At 37.3% G+C, this 13,109-nt stretch overlaps 1 protein-coding gene across 1 annotated transcript; it reads right to left on the reverse strand.

Annotated features, from left to right (window-relative positions):
- Window positions 1–3,994: 3,994 nt before the first annotated feature.
- Window positions 3,995–7,840, reverse strand: LOC110941385 (ABC transporter G family member 22). Its single transcript, XM_022183013.2, is given in 13 exon segments — window positions 3,995–4,129; window positions 4,249–4,295; window positions 4,438–4,471; window positions 4,571–4,627; window positions 4,705–4,772; window positions 5,394–5,501; window positions 5,573–5,820; window positions 5,823–5,850; window positions 5,930–6,172; window positions 6,487–6,670; window positions 7,136–7,194; window positions 7,284–7,337; window positions 7,439–7,840. Coding segments are annotated over 9 exon segments (783 nt in total). The 5' UTR covers window positions 6,086–6,172; window positions 6,487–6,670; window positions 7,136–7,194; window positions 7,284–7,337; window positions 7,439–7,840; the 3' UTR covers window positions 3,995–4,092.
- Between the last annotated feature and the right edge of the window lie 5,269 nt (window positions 7,841–13,109).

Consider the following 13,109-nt stretch of genomic DNA (forward strand, 5'->3'; position numbering starts at 1 on the left):
AGTTGATTGTAGTTTATAAAACCTCGTAGCCATGCTTCTTAACCCCAAAAACATTTGTTTTAGAAAACCAACTTGTAAAATATCTTGTAAAACTCGTTAAAAACTCGTATAGTTTATGTCTCTTAGAAAAATATCGTTGTGTGACATCGTTTCAAAATCGTTTACCCAAGTGAACTAAATAACGCAAAGATATGTAATATGATGAAAACACTTATATATAAGAAGTACCAACGGCGTATCTACCATGTTTTCACCATATTACACCCGTCTCGTTATTTAAACACTTAACCAAAAACCAATCGTTTATCGAAATCGTTTAACATCGTTTCCAAATCGTTCCCAATCGTTTACTCATTCCCAAATCGTTTCCAATCGTTCCCAATCGTTTACTCGTTTCCAAATCGTTTAAATCGTCATCGTTTTAATTGTGAGAACTTATATATGGTCGTCTCGTTAACAACATTCAAACCTTTGTGACTCGTCCATCGTTCAACTCGTTCTCGTATTAACAAAACACCAAAAGGTAAGTTAACAAACATCAGATTCAGTCGCTACCCACAACCCCCACACATAACCATGGGTGTAGTAAAGTAACGGGATTTGTCAGATCCTATGGTACCATAACCTAATACTGGTCGGCTTGATCAATGCTAATGAATGTCATTCGTTATGTAACTACAACCAACAAGTTTGTTCACTTTATCGAAATCGTTCTTAGTTTTGTAAAAATCGTTTTAATCGTTTTTGAAACCATCGTTTAAACCTTGAAAACATATCGTACATATGAATCACCCCAAAACATTTAAAAAACAGTAAAATAGGGGAACTATGTACTCACGTGTAGTGCAAAGTATCGTAGACCAAATAGAACTTCAACAAACTCGAGCAAACCAGAGAAATCAAGTAGCTCCTAGTAATCGAACCACTAGTTAAACAATAGACGCCTAAATCGGGAGATCGGACAGAATGAGGTCTTGTAAACCAAATGAGTGTTGGAACTCATGTGATATGGTTTAACAAAGCCTACATTCTAAATCGGAACCTAACCTAAGTGCTTTCGACCCATCGTGACCCATTAAGGTAGCTTACGCTATTTTAACGCGCCGTGCACGCAAAAGCGCGTTCGAGACGTCTAACTAGTCCTATGACAAGTATTATATGCCCATACATGTTTAATTATGTTACATAATTAGTTACGTGTCAAAAGTTTAGGTTACATATGCTTAATTACCAATTATGTATGAAAAGGGTATTTTGGTAATTTACTAAAGGCATATAAATTACCTATCATGCGACTAATCAAACCTAAGTGACCATAAGGTATAACCTCGAAAGGTTATTCCCTATGCTACTATGGTCACTAAACATGTTTGGTCGGATCCTAATGATCGACCAAACGGGTCGTGTTCGAAAGTCTAAGCGGGTGTTTAGTCCGCTTGACTTACGACTCTACACAAGCACTAAACTAACAAGTGACGAGCTAAACATGTCGAAACATGTTTAGTTAAGTCAAAAAACAAGTTTTGATATCAAAACAAATGGTTTTGACATCCTAGAGTAGTTTGGTTACAAAATACGCGAGAAAACGCATTTTGGCTGATACTATGACTCGTCACTGAGCCTAGATAACGTGGTAATCAGTAGGTATAGTCACTAGGGACTATAACCATCGTGATGACGCTCACGTTATGAAGTTCAAACGAACTTCGCGTTGACCATAAACTGGTCAAAGCATAAAGTCAAACATAGTTTGACTTTAACGCTAAAACGAAAGAAAAACGCGGAAGAATACTTACAGAAGGTCCCCGCAAGTTTGAATTTCCAAGTATTCTCAGGTATGAGGTGATGGAACACCCCAACTTAGAGAAATCTCAGGAAATTCAAGTGGGTTTTGCAAATGGGGATGAGGGGTATTTATAGGATTCGGTGAACTGTTAAGATCGTTCCTCGCAAAGCGTTATCAAATCTCAGCCGTACACCTTTAGCCCATTGATTTATAAAACCATGGGAGTCCCAAAACAGGCCATAGATTGTTTAAAAACCATTTGCAAGTGGTTTTGAAGTGTATAACAGCCATAAACAGCTGTTTGCAACAAAATTGCATATCTGGGGAGGCCATGCGGCCCGCATCAGGATACACACAAACTCAGGCGGGCCGCCTGGGCTTGTCTGATCAGCACAAACTTTCAGAAATGATAGTTTTAGCCCCTGCATGCTTTTAAGTCCATTTTTGACACGTTTAAGCCCTGTTAACCCCATTTCAAGGCTCCAAAATGAAGTTATAGTATAGGGAACTCAAAACATGCTCAAAAATAACTCGGATGTCGGTTCGTTTGGTCGTACGGTTGCGTTATTCGCTTAATTACGACGGAAGTCGTAACGAACGCAAAAACGATCCAAATTAAGCGACGAATGGAATTTTATCATGCCAAACACTAAAATAAAATATTTTAATGCTTACATAAATTTTTGGATGTCCGGATATATTCAGAACGTAAGATATGCGCGAAAATGCAAACTTGTGCACTTTTTGACGCTTTTAGTCCCTATTGATCAATAAAGTTTATTTTAGCATACCGAACCCCTCAAAGCCTATTTCTGAGCTTTGTAAAGGTTATTTAGGGTATGTTTAACTTATGATCGAGTTCCGGAGTGTTCGTTACTATTCAAATTGGTATAGTTTCACAGTTTGACACAATTAGTCCCTGTGATCGAACAAGGTTGATTTTAACACACCGAACCATCCAAAACTTATTTCTAAGTTATGTGGAGGTTATTTAAGGTATGTTAAGCTTATTTCACTATTCCGGAGTGTTTGTTGCATTAAAATGGTTATATTTACGCCTCAGTGCGCGTATAACCTTTCAGAAAGCGATTTAAAGCTTGAAATTGGAATCGAATCGAATTGTAAAAATCACCAAACACAAATACACACATAATACATCAAAACACATATAATAACACCAAAGCACATTGTTTTATTAATAATCAACATTGTTTTACATCGTACAGAGATTACAGAGCACAGTTTTCACAACATATATCCGTCCAAAATCAAAATCGGCTATAACAGACCCTAAAAAAGAAACTGTACACCACAATAACATCAATCGCGTATGATAATCTAACAAACAAAGAATCTTTCAAAACCATTGGATCTGAAACATCCAATAAAATAAAACGAAATCGTATGTAAAAGATGGGGATATCGGAATCAAGAATCAATACCGTCGATGTAGACTATTATCTAATGAAGATTGACTATACCTCTTCACTAAATCGCCGATTTGATCTCGAGGATTTGATTTACTGCAAGATTAGATCTTATTAAACCCTATAATCGATCATGAAATACTCGAATTAGATATTACCGTATATGATTTGTCTTCAAATCCGTTGATTCTTGATCAAAATTATTGGCTCCTGTGTTCGCCGTCTTCGTTCAGAGAAGAGAAGAAAGAGAAATCGAAATAGGGTTTTGAGAGGAGAGAGAGAGAGAGTATAGCGTAAATGAGAAGTCTTGGTTCAATCCTCAACTATGAGGTGTGCCACATGGATGATGACATGGCTGCTGAGTTGGCTTGCACCATTGGGTGACATGTGTCCCCAATGGTTTGCTTTATTATATATATAGATGTTTTTTACATCTTATCTCATCACTCTATAACTTTTTCCTTCTAAAATTCATATACATTTAGTTGATTTTCAACATTTCATATTCTAACATCAAATAATTATGAACCTACTTAAAATTACTTATGTATATTTTTTTAATCTTTTTCATCATATTATATTAACTCGTCCATTTCCACCTTTATTTATTTGATTTTAGAATGTCAAAATTTGATTTTCACTTGCTTTAGTTATTAAAAGCTTCGGTTAATACATGTTATTATCAAACCGTCTGCTTTGTCTGATTGGTTTGTGGAAGTGCTTTGATGATTGTTTATCAAAGTGTGGGTATGTAGGGAAACTATGAAGCTAAAGTATCAAATGGAAGCAGAAGGAATTCAAATGGATTATTATAAACTATTAAACTATACAACTTTCATGAATTTGGATGTGTACATGGGTGATTCAACCACCAAGTTCTCAAAAGGGTTTCAAGTAGCTCCTCATGTGTGTTAGCCTGCAAACGATAGAACATATCCGTACATGTCAATGAACGGTCGATTGGTCAAACCAGTTTCAGAAACGGGTTGACATCATAAATAATTTAAAACTTTAAAAAATTATGTATAACTACACCTCTTGCCACTGTTGATGAACCAAGAACAAGACCAATCAATGCTAAGCTGCAAAAACGCGTTAAAGACACAATGAGTCAAAGTCAAACACAGAACTTTCTAAATGCAATTTTGATTTTTATATTATATAAAAAAATATTATATACATGTTTTTTTATTTATAGATCATATTTTTTATACATCTTGATACCAGTATAAACTCCTTTACAAACTGAAATGAAGAGCTGCACAATAAGAGTATCACAATTAGTATAATTCATTGAAAATTAAAAACTGAAAACAAATGATGTGTTTAAACTTTAAACAAAGAGATAGGGTCTCACTTGACTGTCAGTGTAGCACAGTACATCTCTCCATAGTCCTGTTGTTTTAAACTTCTCCTGAAATGATAATTCCCATTTAATACACACTTCAGTGATTTTTAAAACCTTTAAACGTCAAAAACAAAATCAGTTACCCGTAAACCATGTGGGGAATCAGATCGAGACGGCTAGTAGTCGAATCAGCAATTGGATCAAACCGATCCTAAAAAAACAAAGTAACAGCAAAAATACTTTTAATTAGAGAGATTAAAAATTAAATCACATACAGTGCAGCTCCAACCTACACAAAAATAAATAAATTAACCAGTGTTCGACATACAGAAAAAAATATACCAGTTTGAGTTTACCTTATTATGTGCGAGTCGAATCAATTAGGCTAACTCTTTTGTGTCATTTTTTGTAGATAATCATAGCATGAAATACGATTACAAAACCTATACTACTGTCTCCTAGCAAAAACTATCATTCAATGAAAAAAAAGACGATTTGCTGATTTTAACTCGAAGAATGTTGATTTTACCCTTAATGTGTTTAACGTGCCAATTGAATTGGACAACTTGTAAGATTTCATGATTAAGGTCGTAAAGGGTATGGACGGAGAGAGTATAATATGCAAATTTGGATGTTTAAATGGCCACAACTGTAAATCTCAAAACTATTTTAGTTTAAAAAAACAGCAAGATTTCAAACTTTGGCCCTCAGGGATGAAAACGGCAATATTTCAAACTTTTTGGACAAAAGTCGCAAAAGTGGACAAATCTCAGAGACGAAAATGGCATTTGGCTCTTTTTATCTAATTAGTTTTTTTTACCTGTATGTTTACCTTCACAAAATAACGACCGGCCAACATGAAGGCCATCACGGTTACAGAAGCCAAAGTCGTTGCTTTCTTCAAGTCGGTCAACGTAGCACCAATAGCTAGCCCAGGTCCCTGCCATTTTTGTTTTTCAGTTAAAAACCCAACTTATTATATCAAACTCGCAGTTAGGACAAACGGCATACCTGAGCTGCAACTATACATAGGAAGACAATAGTTAAGCAAAACGAATCGGCGGTTAATCTCAAGCCTGCCATGAAATAAACAACAAGGAGAAAAAGCAATGGGAGAAACAGATCAAGTGGAAGGTCAGTTGTTGTTCTCGCCATAAAATATGCACTTAATCTATACATATCTGCTGCTCTTTCCTTGTTTAACATTGCGCGTTCTTGTGGGAATGTAAAAATCGCTGTGAAAACCGGAAAAATGCCTAAAATACCTCAATGAAGAACAACAACCCAGCCTGCAAATGAGATTGTAGACTTAAGATTATCATTGATTCCATATATTGATATTTTTTATTTTTTTATAATATTTCTTACTTGATTATCGAGGTCTTTAGGACTGTGAACTTCTGACTGCCACCATAAAAGTCCAGCTAAAACTCTGCGGGATTCATGGAAATTAATGGAGAACATCCTATTGATGAAAAGTATACCATGGCTTCTGATGCTTTCCCGAAATAAAGCAAGCTCCATTTGCCAAGTAGGATGAGATTATCAAATTTGTGGAAAAGTCGGCTCGATGGCTGGCTGGTGAATTGTGGTGATCACGGTCTTCTCTGTCTGTAATCAATATATAAAAACAGATGTCATGTCGTTATGTATTCAGATTATGTTTTACGTGTTTTGAGTCGTCTGCTAAAGGTGACAATTTCGACCCGTATAGTTATAAATTTGTTGATTTGTGTTATGTTTCATCCCAAACGGATCAAATAGGAAAAAAAATTAAAAAAAAAACTATCAGCTTTGTCTTTGTCTTGAAAAAGGTTTTTTTTTTTTTTTTTTTTTTTTTTTTTTTTTTAACTTTTTTTAATGGATAAAAAAGTGTTTGGGGTCAACTCAACCGTGCTGACTTGTTTTAACTTGCACAAGCGTACCTCAGCTATGTCTTGCAATAGTTCAATGAACTTCAAAGCAGTCGTAGAGTCCAAGCCGGATGTCGGTTCATCAAGGAACAAGAGGGAAGGATTGATTATTATTTCGAGTCCAATACAAACTCGTTTTCTCTCCCTGCCTGAAACGCCCCGAACAAAAGTGCATCCTATCATTGTATCTTGACATCTGTTTAAGGTGTTTAAATGGATGCAAATTTCAGTTTAAAAAAACCAGTTTAAACATAATAACCAAACTATCAAACCGCTATCACCAGCCGATACCAATCTATCTATTTTAGTTTAGTTGGTCTTTACTAAAAACCCAGTTAGAAGTTCAATCCACATTGTTTTGCACAAGCCACACCAGACAATAATAACCTTCCTAAAATAAATCTTATTCTAAAGCCACCCAGGTCCCAGATTCATAAAAAGGGTAAAAGGCGAGAAGCAAAACCTCAAATTCCAAAATGAAACTAAAGAGAGCTTCCAAATTAATAAATAGCAATGCATACATCCTAGAGGCAGTCTAATCCATTACATTCATACGTTTTGATGTTATAAATATCAACTTCTAGGGTTATTCGTAGCATTTATGTTTAGATATAATAAACAATATGTGGGAAAGGAAATATGAATGCTTAACTCTACATACCGAGCAACCTAGGGCTTCATGTCTCTCTGGGGGTCTTCACTTGTAACAACTAATGCAACCTGCAACTTAACACAATCAGAACCACACAATAAAATACGAAAAAAGGGATTACTGATGTGTTCACAGTTAACTAAAACTTTAGACTTACGAATTACCGGCAACCCATAACATGATGCTAAATTTCCTCATCAGATTACCAAAACTGTTAAATATTCATAAAATTAGAGCAAATTATTGTACCAAATCTGATAAAATAGTGGGAAAAAACGAAAAAAAAAGAGTTCAATCGAAAGAAGAACTCACCTGAACCCTAAAATCGTCGATTTTGTGTGATCGTCGTTTATAAGGGGTTTCATAGGGGACCCAATACCATTCAGATTAGATGTCAAAGTCTTCAGTTTGCCGGAACCATACCTTGCTCATACGTCACTGATTAGATGTCAAAGTCTTCAGTCGTTTGGGTGTCGTATAGAGAGAGATTCGTTGATCTGGTGTCATTGAGAAAGCCAGATCTTGCATCGCCACGAGAAACCCTAGATCTCTTTTTGAATCGCCACATTCTTGTTAGCATACATCATTTTACTTGGTAATGAGCATACATTTGCATAATTTCACATTCAAATTGCATTAATCGTTCGTAACAAGCATACGACATGTACTCGATTTCACATACTTTCAAACCCATATAATCCATCATGCCATTCCATTTATCACATATTTATATACCATGTACCATACGATTATCTATAATCGTATAATCACAACAACAAGTCTAGTTGATGTTCCTTATGCGTAGTTGACTTTCAGAGTCAATGCTTTATCATTTTAACTTTCGGCTTAATCTCATATACTCATGACATCATAATAGGCTGTTTTGGGACGTCCATTTACTGTACTTACGAGCTTGCAAAAATTACAATCTTTTTCCGTGACATGCCCCTTGGAGGGCTTATCCTCGTGTTAAATTTTTAGAGTCTAACTCTCTACCAAAAATTTATAAAAAATTCATTTACTAAGTTGCAATCAGATTCGTCACTTCTGACTGCAGCTTACGGAAAAATTCATTTAAAATTCCTCGTTTATCCGATTGACGAAATTCCAGTTGGAGATTTTTTAAATCACCTGAAGCTACCTACAGTAAAAATTTGAGATCATAACTCAATTCCTAAATTGAGTTATGATATTCGTAATGGGCTGCAAATTCTGCCAGAAAATGCAGCCTGAACCTTCGATACGGAAAAATTCATAAAACGTTCATTTTTCGTCGAAAAAATGCCATTCCAGTTGGGTTTGAAAGATTTTTCCTGGGAGTTCATCACAAACTCAATAAACATCAGCTTTTGACAAGATTTGACCCAGTTACAGCCGATTACATTCGGCTGCAACTTTCTGGACATAATTAATTTTCACCAAATCTTTTCTAAATATCTCTCATTCTAACTTCACCTAGACATTTCATTATACACCTTGTATGCGTACTGCCATCTAAGCCTAATGTACAAAGGTTTCAAGCATGTTCTTCCCAATTTCATCTCATGAACCATCACATTCAAGCAAAATCCCAAAATCATCAATTACACATCAAGTTTATCTATCATAATCTATCAAATAACACCTTATACATTACATAATCACAATATAACACCTACAAGTTCACCATGATTATCTTCTTCTCACTCATGCAATGGGTTTTATTCTAATTCATCCAAATAACTAAAATTTAACCATGATGCAACTTCAACATGATAGTATTAACAAGTATTCATTCTAATTTCAACCTAATTCACGGATTACACAAAACCCACTTCATTTAAGATCACCAAATCTAAGTTTTAAGACATACCTCATGATCCCCTTGTGTAGGTGATCATTAATTCATGTATGTTTAAGCTCCAAATTTTCCTTCAATTGAAGCTTTTTCATGATCTAGGGTTTGAACCCTTGTTCTTCTTTCTCTTGGAAGTCGACACACACATACACTATGTGTGTGTTGTGTTTTAATTTTATTTATTAAAATTATTGTTTCCCTTTTAATGGTTTTGGTCCCTTAACTTTCGTTTGATAATAAATGAGACTAAAACTCTTATCTTGTTACTTATATTCATGTTACCACTAACGGTACTTTAACCGTTCCTTTATATTAACCGGGTTTAAAATTACCAAGCCCGTTTTTGGAGTGTTACAAGTCTACCCCCTTAAAGGAGGTTTCGTCCCTGAAACCTTGTTCATTTCCACTTAACATTTAATACCTTTTCTTCCCACCCCATTAACAAGGTGAATCCATTCCGGTGACTATCTCTAACCATGAGAGCTCGACCCAGAATTCTTTACAGTCTCGTTTTCATTGTTTAATACTAGTTTCTAGCAAATATAGTACATTCTCTCCCTATCAAACAATACCTACCTTCGTTTTCCGGTTATTATTAACCCATCTACCGGCATGTTTAGGGCACATCCCTTAAAATTTATTTCCTTAGATTTCGGATTCCTACCATTGGGTTGGTCTTTAGTGATCATTATCACACTTTCATCCATTGCAATCCGTTACATCGAATCATTACTTTCGCACTTTCCTTATTACGCTTTCTACATGAAGGGGTAAGGTCCCAAAAACCTCATAATAAATATTTGGGACCATACCAAAACCTTACTGATCAGCCTTGTACCTTGCGCGGCCGCGCACTGGTCTCACAAAAAGAGATTTAAAGAACAGTCAACTGTCAACACTTGCGCGCCCAAAGGAAATCATAAACCTTTGCGCTTTCTCCCATAGACAAAGGATGAAAATCCTGAAATAAACAGTCCCGCCTAAATATCCAGACCTGGATATTATTTACCCAGACTTGGGATTTATTTATTCACCTGTCTCCACACGATAAGGTGCCACACCAGATTATAGCAGTAATCTTCTAGAAGAAATACAATCGTGCACCACCAAGACGGTTACAACCGTCTGGACACGTGTCACCATCTCAGGCATCCCTGAATTCACAACGGAAGCATGCAATTGGAAAATAATCTCCACTTGATCACTTTACACGTGGCAAATCCCCAGCCTTCGATCTAAGCCACGATCCGTGTGCTCTCACGTCGGATCAAGAAGCTTGACGGAAGGGAATGTAACCGCTTACGGGGTTAGCATCTTCCGTCAACTTTTCACTAACGGGTTTTCCCGCCTAAAAAGACTCCCGGCTATAAATATGAGAAGCAACCCAGGTATGAATTCAAGTTACACACACTTACAAAATACATCTTCTTCTTCATTACCAATACTTATTCTCACACCGGAGTCAGGTCAAGGAGAGAACCCTTTTCTCCCCTTGGCGAGGCTAACGGTGCTCTTTTTTGCAGAGTTATCGGAGAAGAAGACCAGTTGGACCCGAATCAATAGAGTGGAAACCAACCTTTTATGCGGATTCAAACCCCCTAGATATCTCGGTTCCGACCATTTATCTAGTGTTTCTTCATTGGCGCCCCCCGATTCCTCTGTTTTTTCAGTTTTCATCTCGTTTCGATTCAGTCCTTTTCATTCTCTGTTTTTCACATGGCAGAGAATTCATTATCTCACCCATCAGATCCCCGATCTGAATCCAAGGGTTCCACAACCCAAAACACCCAGATTAACGGAATCAAGGGAGCAAACAAAAACAACAGTCATTCAGACAGAAAGAATTTCTCAGATCTAATCATAGAGAGATCCCCAGAATATTGGTTCAACAGATGCCAGACTGCTTTAAACACAATCGTTATGCAAATCACCAGATCCGAATTCCCAAACATCAGATCTGGTGAAAAAATCAACACTGTAGTATTGGACCCACCAACACCCTGTCGGAGGGCCATCCAATCTAGTCGTAATGTTGATATACAATCCAGAAATAACAGTTATCAGAGAGTTAAACCAAAACAAATAAACATGGTTCAAGGAGGTCCGTCACGAAGACCAAATAAGCGGAACCATGATCAACATTGGATGGAATAACAAGTTGTATTTCCTGTTGTTCCTGGAGGCCCTCAAGAAGAACGTCCAGTAATTATTACTGGCATCTTTGGCCACTACCGGACAGACTATATGTTTATAGATCCGGGAAGCTCGATGGACATCATATACGAGCAATGCTTCAAACAACTTGATCCAGAAGACAAAGCACGTTTAGAACCGATTGATTTTCCTCTCACCGGATTCTGCAATGAAGCTGTATTCCCATTAGGGCAAATAGCTTTCCCTGTGACTCTATCGGATGGTGAGCATTCACGAACAGTCACAGTAAATTTCATGGTCATGCCGGCAACATCACGACATGATGTCCTGCTTGGAAGAAGATCACAAAGAGAATTCAACATGATCACCTCTATCCCACACGTTGCATGTGGATTTCCAACGGAGACTGGAGTAGCAATTCTATACTTAAGTAAAGAGGTCATGTACGTAGATGATGAACCACCGGCAAAGGTAGCCAAACCTTCAGCATCAAACGAACCGGAGAAATGGGTCCTGAACAACGAATATCTGGAATAGACCATCCTGCTAGGACACGCCATTTCACCGACAACACGAATAAAATTAAAAGAATTGTTGACCAACAACAAAGATATATTTGCATGGTGCTCGGCAGACATGACGGGGATTCCACGCGACATAGCTCAACATTGCTTGAATATCATACCATCAGCAGAACCTGATGCTCAGGGGAGGCGTAGCTTTAGTGAAGAAAAAGCGAAAGCCATGGACGAACAAGTGACATAATTACTCAATGCGGGAATCTTACGTGAAGTTAAATACCATACATGGGTTGCCAACCCAGTAATGGTACAGAAACAGAGTGGCGGATGGAGAATGTGCGTCGACTTCAAAGACCTGAATAAAGCGTGCCCAAAAGATTGCTACGCGCTTCCGGAGATAGACAAAAAAGTCGACTCTCTAGCGTCATTCAGATGGAAGTGTTTTCTTGACTGCTACAAAGGCTATCATCAGGTCCAGATGAAGGAAGAAGACGAAGATAAAACTGCATTCCGCACAAATAAGGGCATCTTCTGTTACACTAAAATGCCCATTGGCTTGCGCAATGCGGGCGCAACTTACCAACGCTTGATGGACGCAGTTTTCAGAGGTGACATTGGCAAGACAGTCGAGGTATACATGGATGACCTCGTCATCATGAGCCACGAGGAAGACACAATGCTTAACAATATTCAGAGCACGTTCGACTCTTTGCGCAACGTAAACCTGAAACTGAATCCAACAAAATGCTCTTTCGGCATGGAGGAGGGAAAATTTTTGGGCTTTATAGTCACAAGAGACGGTTTTAAAGTAAATCCAGAAAAAGTTCAGGCCATTCAGCTAATGCCATCACCTGCAACAATAAAAGATATGCAAAGACTCGCCGGGCGCTTAGCAGCCTTGAACAGATTCTTGGCTAATCATGCGGCAAAGTCTTACCCATTCATCAGCACGCTGCGAAATTGCGCGAAGAAAACTGACTTTCAGTGGACACCTGAAGCAGAAGCAGCATTCAAACAAATGAAAGAATGTTTAATTCAGCTACCAACGCTGACTGCGCCAAAAGAAAAAGAACCATTGATTTTATACCTATCTGCTGCGGAAGTAGCGGTAGGTGCAGTATTGATGGTAGAACGAGAAAACATTCAGACTCCAATTTACTATATAAGTAAGATGCTCACCGGCCTAGAAACTCGTTACTCGATGATAGAAAAACTAGTCTTAGCACTAGTACATGCATCACGACGCCTACGTAGGTATTTTTCGGGCCACGTCATCACAGTTCTCACCAATTATCATTTAGGCCAAATCTTATCCAAACCCGACATGGGACAGGAACCCGTGGTATTTAATTGATGCGACAGCGGAAGATTTTAAAACAGGATCTCTTAAAACTTAAATTTCCCGATTATTTTATTTCATAATTCGGGATAAACCCCGTAATTTACAATAGAGGAAATTTTACTAGGAAAT

This window comes from Helianthus annuus, chromosome 5 (genome assembly GCF_002127325.2).
Source record: "Helianthus annuus cultivar XRQ/B chromosome 5, HanXRQr2.0-SUNRISE, whole genome shotgun sequence".
NCBI classification, from domain to species: Eukaryota; Viridiplantae; Streptophyta; class Magnoliopsida; order Asterales; family Asteraceae; genus Helianthus; species Helianthus annuus.